The following is an 8,136-nucleotide window of genomic DNA, read 5'->3' as shown; positions in this document are numbered from 1 at the left end:
GGAATCACTTGGTGTAATTGGTCAGTTTCTAAACTGATATGTTGCAATATGTCTAGATAGAAACTTATAAATGAGTTATAAAGAATCACTTGATCAGTTTCTAAACTGATATGTTGCAATATGTCTAGATAGAAACTTATAAATGAGTTATAAAGAATCACTTGATCAGTTTCTAAACTGATATGTTGCAATATGTCTAGATAGAAACTTATAAATGAGTTATAAAGAATCACTTGATCAGTTTCTAAACTGATATGTTGCAATATGTCTAGATAGAAACTTATAAATGAGTTATAAAGAATCACTTGATCAGTTTCTAAACAGATATGTTGCAATATGTCCAGATAGAAACTTATAAATGAGTTATAAGGAATCACTTGATCAGTTTTTAAACAGATATGTTGCAATATGTCTATATAGAAAATTATAAATCAGTTATAAAGAATCACTTGGTGTAACCGATCAGTTTCTGTAATGATGCTTCTTCATACTGAGGAGGGCCCGGCATGGCCAGGTGGCTAGGGCGCTCGACTCGCAATCAGAGGGTCACGACTTCACATCCCAGTTCCACCAAACATGCTCGCCCTTTCAGCCGTGGGAGCGTTATAATGTGACGATCAATCCCAATATTCGTTGGTAAAGGCGTAGCCCAGGAGTTGGCGGTGGGTGGTGATGACTAGCTGCCTTCCCTCTAGTCTTACACTGCTAAATTAGGGACGGCTAGCGCAGATAGCCCTCGTGTAGCTTTGCGCGAAATTCCAAACAAACAAACATACTGAGGAGTTTGGAAAGCTTGCTTTTATACTTTTCACCTTTTGTCTTCTTTGCTAGTTTATGTCATGCAGATATGTTTTAAATTACTGTAGACATTACAGCTGGGCAGTTAGTGGAATTTGATAATCAGGTAATTATGAGGCTCATTAGTTGATACATTCAACTAATTTGATTATTCTCACAAGACTTGGATAGTTGGAATAACTGAAAATGGTAACAGTCAGAAACACTAATTTTGATTAGTTCATTATTTACGTGACATTAATTGATTATTTTACATGACACTAATCAATGCAATCAAAGCTTATGGCTAATTGATTAATTGAGTTGCCCAGCTTTGGTAGACGTGTTGTATCTAAACCAGGCTTGTTTCTTGTACATATAACATTTTGCTTTATCCATATAATTTTACGAATTATTTGAATAGGGTCCTCTTTTGTCCATAAATTGCTAGAAATACTCAGAAAAAAAACCAGATCCATTTTTAGAAATCAGAATTAGTTTTATGCCAAAGGCTAACATTTGTTTGTTTTGTAGTAAAATATATTTTTTGTTTGTTTTTTTTGGTTGATTAAATAGAGTTCTTTGTAATTCTTATAGGCAGAAATGACAAGAAGAATCTGTAAAGATTATCTTCAAAATAGATGAGTACACTTGGAAGAGGTGAAGGCAGTCCTGGATCATCCTTAAATTGGGATGCTCTGTGTAAACTTTACCTCCAGGTTGCATGACGATACCTGTTTAACTTGAATAGCCCCTAAGTCATTAACAAAACTTCATTTTAATAGTTATTCATGAATGCAGTTATGTTTAGAGAAGTTATAGTTTGAAATGTCTAACCTTAAAATGTTGATAGCTTTTGTTAAAATTCAGTTCCAGAAATTAGTAGTTCTAGTCGTATTCTTATAAGTCACCTCAGACGTAATATATTAATGTTTGTAGCTATAAATCACCCCTTTGGAGTTGAATAGAGCAGTAGTTATAACCAACTCTCAGGGTGATATAGGCTGGTAACCATGGTGCATAGATTTGTGCTCAAGAGCTAGAAGATGTTTTTTTTTATCTTTTGGTGATGGTTGTATGAAGAACAGATTGATATATATATTTTTGTATCTTCTAATTACAGTATTAACTTTAGTAGACTGGGAAATGTAAAATTATTTATAACCAAGTGGTTGATCTTCATTTTTAAACTAATGCCATTTATGGACAGTTGACAGCAAATATAGTCAATAAATCAAATGATCGCGTCATCAATAGAGAAATCAAAGTTATTCTTCAATTTTGTCACCACTAGAAATGAAGGTTGTTGAGTTCCAAGAAAGTTAGGGTCTTGTGGCTCCAGTTGCAGAGAAAAGCTTTAATTTTTCTATACATTAACATGGGAAAAAAAAGTTTTCTTTCAGATTTCATACTTAAATAGGCCTACCTTGCACAAAAAACGTTTTTGTGAAGTATATTTGGGTAAGTTATAAATGTGTACATTACTTAGAAAGTAACACTGTTCAGTTTAGAAACCAACAAAAATATTTCCATGGTTAATTTCGACCGTTACCTGGAAGTAAGAGCATTCAACTACAGATAGATTTGTTACCTGTACATTACAGCGTGCGATAAGAGTTAATTATGTATTGGTTATTTAGAACTGTAAGTTTTGCTCGTATTGACATTAAAGGAAATCTAGCTAGTTTAAATGAAACATTTAAGATTAGCTATTAAGGTTAGTTTGGTAAATTTAACACTTCACATGTTTACTGGGATGGCAAAGCTCACTGGTGTAATTACTTGTACTGTTCTGCTAGGCCTAACCTCCAATGCATATGTAGTATATTTTATATATACAGACAGAAGCTCCAAGCTCTCTTAGTATGATTAACAAAGAAGGAAATGTCTGCAAACAAATGAATATTAAAATCAAAAATAGTTGAAACAGAACATGATGTTGGTGTTCGTTTTTCACCATATTCCACTGTAGGTGATTTTTGATTTTTCTTCAGTGTGTTGTTATTTTTCTCAAGCTAGTTTTCTCGTTATATATAAGACATATCTAAAAATAACGTAAATATCGTTTTCACTTTCTTCCAACTGAATAAACAAAATTAACTTTCACAGTTAATAAAATTATAATTTTTTCTGACAGTTACTTAATACCGCATTGATCGGTGACAGTGCATAAATATTTAACCCTTTGTAACCTGGTGGCAGCATATTGCCGTGTCTGCATTTACATTTATGAGAATTAAGAACTCATAAATATCACCATTAAGCAGAATTTTTAAAAACTAAATGCTTTCATAAACAAATATGAATCATGAGATACCTGGCTTTAAAGAGATTAAAATGATTAATGGAAATAATTACATATAAATATTTATTTTAAATTTGTTTCTCAACAAGATTGTACCCTGTTGTATGATATTATGACTTATATTTTAATCAGTCTTTTCGGATTTAATTGTTTTGGCTATCACTTTCATGATACTGTTGCCTTATTGAATAATATTCTAATAAATTAGTAATGTAAACACAACTTCACGACCTAACACAAATTTTACTCATATGTATGTTACTTCCTTTTTTCTGTTTCTACATCCTGCCCTAATTTCCTTCAATAAGAATATTTCGTACCTGTTTCTATGCATGTTTTCTCGGACCTGTTGTCTGTTTTAACTCTCTGAATTACCCATCTTCAGGAAAAAAAGTTGATGCTCTTAATCTAGAAATTTACTAACAAAACAACAAGCCATGATAATATAAGGAAATGTGGTTTCATAAAATGGAAGAACCTTGCTTCTCTTACTTATTTTGACCAGGTAAATACCACACCTTTAAATGGTCCTTAAAATCAAAGCCATGGAATAATTTTGAACTAGAAGTAGCATGTTTCCACAGGACTTCATCCTTAATTTTGATGAGAGAGTTAGTTGAATGAGGATATGAAACATACTTATCCAAAAGATGTGGCTTACAATGACAAGTGTGTCATAGTCAGTTCTTACTTAAAAGGGGTTGAGCACGGCTCAGTGGTTAACATGTTGGAATGAGGTTCTGTAGTCCGTATCCCATTACCTAGAAAATAATAATAATCGTGTTCCCACTGTTCATTCTGACAAGAGTTAGCAGAGGGTGGTGTTGGCTAGATGCTTGCTCTCTAGTTTGTTGATTTAAAATTAGAAACTGCTAGCATAGGTAGCTCTTATGTAGATTTGAACCAAACCCAACGAAGAAATGAAGAATTCTGCTGGACCAGTAATAATGAATAGTTGACAAGTAGTTGCTTCGTTTACACTTATTAGATTATAGGACTATTGTTAAGTTCAAATGTTGCTTTCATCATTTCTGATTTAGAAGTTAACATTTTTGAACTAGATCTTGTAATGCTGAGTTACTATAAAGAGGTAATATATGTTTTGTTACATGTGTGTACCTAGTACATCAGCAGGTTGACAAACAGCTGTTGTTTGGGTAACTCAAGTAATTATTGTTGTTTTAGATAGTTTATATTAAGATGGAGTTATTGGTGTGAAACTTGTTTACGATAGTTCGGCAATTTAACATTTTTTCTTAAAGAATGTACATGCTTTTATCAGAATTATTTCTTCATATTGGGGTCGAATGTGAACTTTCAAATGATTTTAATTATCTATAATGTTTTTTTTTCCAGTGTGTATTGATACACAGTCTATTTTCAGGTCTTAAAACTCTGCAAGTTGCCATATTTCTTGAATTGAGTTAATAAAAGGAAGTTTATTTTTGAGTACAAGTAGTTTTGGCAATGTGGTTTCCTTGGATATTAATTAAGTATCTTTGATTATTTTCACCTAATTTTCAATGAGTGGTCGGCAAACTGGTAATGCATTGTAATTTTCTATACAAACATTTTTTTTCCTTTCAAACTTTCAGAGTGCCTCAACAGTCACTGCTATATTAATTAATTATGCTCTTGATTGTTTAAAAATGTGCAATTTGATCATGTTGCTGATGTCAAAATCATAAATTTTAGACCAATATTATTTTATTGGAATTTTGAACACTGTTCTTGTATCATTTGGAAAAACTATAAATTTGCATCAACAGAAGTGGTATGTAATAACTTAATTTGTTTAACATAGAAGATTTTGTAAAAGCAGTTTACTTGTGCAATATGTCCTGTTTATGTAATATAATACAACTTGTGTCTCCTGGATGAATCACATTCCTGTACTTAGTGTCTATGTTTTGTTTTCTTTCTGCCTACTTAATTTCTATACAGTTTGAAACTTGGATAGACAATCAAAGACACAGCACTAAGTTTAAGTTCATTGTTAGTAGTTTTACACCTCAACAGTATTCAGACACCATACTTGTACAGCTTACCAGGGAATTGGCAAAATAGGTTAGTATACAGGAACTGCAGAAGACAGTTTCAAAAGGTACTCAGTTACTGCTGAAAAAAAAATGTAAAGATTCTGTTGGAATATAGTATTGTGGTTGTGTTTATACATATTATGCTTGTGAATAATTCCTAAGCACCTGCAGTATGTTAAAAGCAATAATATAAGCATGAATTAGTTATTTTTATTTATATTAGAATTTCTTTAGAAAGAAACTATAATATTTAAAAATATTCCATAATGATTATATTTTTATAATAATTGCTTGGTTTTTTAGCTACTAATGGTACATCACATTTTTCCTTAGCTGCTAATGGTACATCACATTTTTCCTTTAGTTGCTAATGGTACATCACAATTTTCCTTAGCTGCTAATAGTGCTTCACATTTTCCCTTAGCTGCTAATGGTACTTCACATTTTTCCTTAGCTGCTAATGGTACATCACATTTTTCCTTAACTGCTAATGGTACATCACATTTTTCCTTAGCTGCTAATGGTGCTTCACATTTTTCCTTTAGTTGCTAATGGTGCTTCACATTTTTCCTTTAGTTGCTAATGGTGCTTCACATTTTTCTTTAACTGCTAATGGTACTTCACATTTGATACAACTATACCAGCTTAGCAAAATGATGAAACGTGAAGCCTAATGATAGAAACTTTATAAATGACAGTGTTGTTGTAGGATTTTCTATGTCTATGATTCTTAAGTGGTTATTTTAAATTTTATGATAGAAAAGACCATTTAGGGTACTTCAACCATCGTGTGTGGTGCATAAAACCACCAACTTGTTTTTATTAGTTATGGAGTTAGTGTAGTTTATTGAGTACTCTACTTTTATGTTGCCAGACAGATGACATTTTTTTCCCCCTATATTTTATGTATTTTGTGCAGCTGATCGTGTTTATAGAAAACAGTCTAACCTAACATGTTTGTGGAGCAGGTATTGTAAGATCCTGGTCAGTGAGAAACCCACCCTTGGGGATGCCGTGCAAACTTTTTAAAAAAGTATCAAAAATAAACTGTGAAGGTGCGGAATGGTCTGAAAAGGCCAGAGCAACTTTAAGAATTTAAAAATCCTTTCTGGTCGCGGAGAAATAGGCGAAAACGATCGGCTACCACCCGACTTCCCAGAAATCAAAGGAAATATTCGGAATGCTTTGATTTTAGCAAATATTGGAGTTATATTAGTTCCAATGGTGTTATTAATCAATTTCAATGCATAATTAGTGAGAATAAAGTTGTTTCTAGATTTCTTCTAGTACGTCTTCAATCTCAGTGCCCAAATCTTGTAACGAAACCCTCTCTTCAGCACACATTTCCATAACAACATTTTGCTCTCCTTCATCCTTCTCATTTTATCTGACTTTTGCAACTGTTGCACTACTCCACGTCTACTTTGGTGTATAACATGACAATGTTTTGCTGTACGTGTAGCTGGGGGATCACAATGTAAACACATTTCACAACTTCTTTTGTTTTTGTATTTATGTTCTTCACATGGCCCTTGCCGGAAAACTGGTTTCGAAACAGCCGAATTTTTTACGTACGGCAGTGTTGTCCAGTTTTTATGGTATTTTTACATGCAAAAAATGATTCTGAAACTTTAATTTTTTTTCCGGCGAAAAAACTATAATTTTGGGCGGGTTTCTGACTGACCGGGATCGTAATAGTAATCTTAAAAGAAATGCTTAGAGAATATACTTTTAAACTATCAATTTGAGTGTTTAGTATTATTTCTTAAAAATAAAGTTTATTTATTTTAGGTAATTTACCAGTATACAAAACATATCAATATTATTGTTCTGAAGTACATGGCTTCCACAAATTTGAATAAATTTTAGAAATACGAAATTAGTGAAAAAAAATATAATTACGTAACTGCTATTCTTAAAAAAAATTTAATTTTTTCCATTGTTCCTTAGTTTCTCTGCATACTTGCAGTGTAGTAGGTCTCGTACAGTTTTAAGTTTATAAAAGTTTTTAGTAAGTCAATAAGATAGTGTGGTCTCGTGTTTTTTTTTATGATATTTTGTTTTTAGTGTATAGTTGTTTGATGTGGTCAGTATTGTCCCATGGTTACAAAGATGCCTTTCCTTATTACATGCCTTTTTTTTTCTTACCTCCACTAGGCTTAGCTATGATCCTCGAGGATGGCAAAAAAACTAAACATTCCATAAATAATATATACGTATGTAAACTAGAAAGTTATTTATTGGTTATCACCTACGGTCTAGGCTAATTAATTTCTTATATTGTCTTAAAAGTTATTTTCAAATGAAGAATATATTTTGATTAAATGAATAAAACTGCGGGAAGTATTCAAGACCAAATGGTATTTAAAGGTACATTTTTCATGCGATGTGAATCTCTCATATCAATAACAAGTTAAAGCAGTGTGGAGTTAAAGTGGTTGAAACTGTGTTACGGCTGTTGTGTAAGTATGTGTTATTCCAGTAAGTTTCAGTGATAAGTCTCTTGGATGGATCAAACAAGTGACGTCTGTAAGTGGATCCCAAGACAGAGTACCACTGCTTTACTGAAATAACTGCTTGATTAAAAACATGCAATACTATGATGTGATCAAGTCTTTTTACAAAGTTTTGTTAAATCATGTTAAAAACATTGAATATTGTTCAGTTTGTGCCATGTGCATCACAGTTTTGTGACTTTCAATGTTTGATTTGGTTTATCATAAAATCTAGACATGTTTTTGTATTTTGAAGGATGCGTGGACAGTTGTGCAGCATTGTTTAGTAAATGTATTATACAGTTGATTACTATATATCAGTGTTCCCTCTAAGCTGCACAGCAACCAATCAAGCGCCACGCACTTCATTATTCCAGTCACGCATATTCTCAGTAATGGGTGAGGAGTTTCAACACGTTGACACCCTTAATGACCCTGGCAGTCAATAGGCCTAAAGCCCAAATAACCAACTGCAAAGCGGCCTTATGATCCAATAGGGTCGATGGTCTTAACATCCCCC

General features: G+C 32.5%; 1 protein-coding gene across 3 annotated transcripts in view; it reads left to right on the top strand.

The window, feature by feature from the left end:
* The window catches only part of LOC106462169 (MOB kinase activator-like 3), a 75,128-nt gene that overhangs the window by 24,342 nt on the left and 42,650 nt on the right, over nucleotides 1–8,136 (top strand). The window contains exon 7 of one of the 3 annotated variants that reach the window (XM_013922068.2): nucleotides 1,375–8,130. The exons of the other annotated variants lie outside the window; for them this stretch is intronic. Coding sequence (XP_013777522.1) covers nucleotides 1,375–1,422 — 48 coding nt within the window. The 3' untranslated portion in view covers nucleotides 1,423–8,130. Of the gene's footprint in view, nucleotides 1–1,374; nucleotides 8,131–8,136 lie in introns of those variants that run through there. 3 annotated transcript variants of the gene reach the window in all.

This window comes from Limulus polyphemus, unplaced genomic scaffold, assembly GCF_000517525.1.
Source record: "Limulus polyphemus unplaced genomic scaffold, Limulus_polyphemus-2.1.2 Scaffold1108, whole genome shotgun sequence".
Lineage (NCBI taxonomy): Eukaryota > Metazoa > Arthropoda > Merostomata > Xiphosura > Limulidae > Limulus > Limulus polyphemus.
The sequence above is the reverse complement of the archived record's forward strand: the minus strand, read 5'-3'. Positions and strand labels throughout refer to the sequence as shown.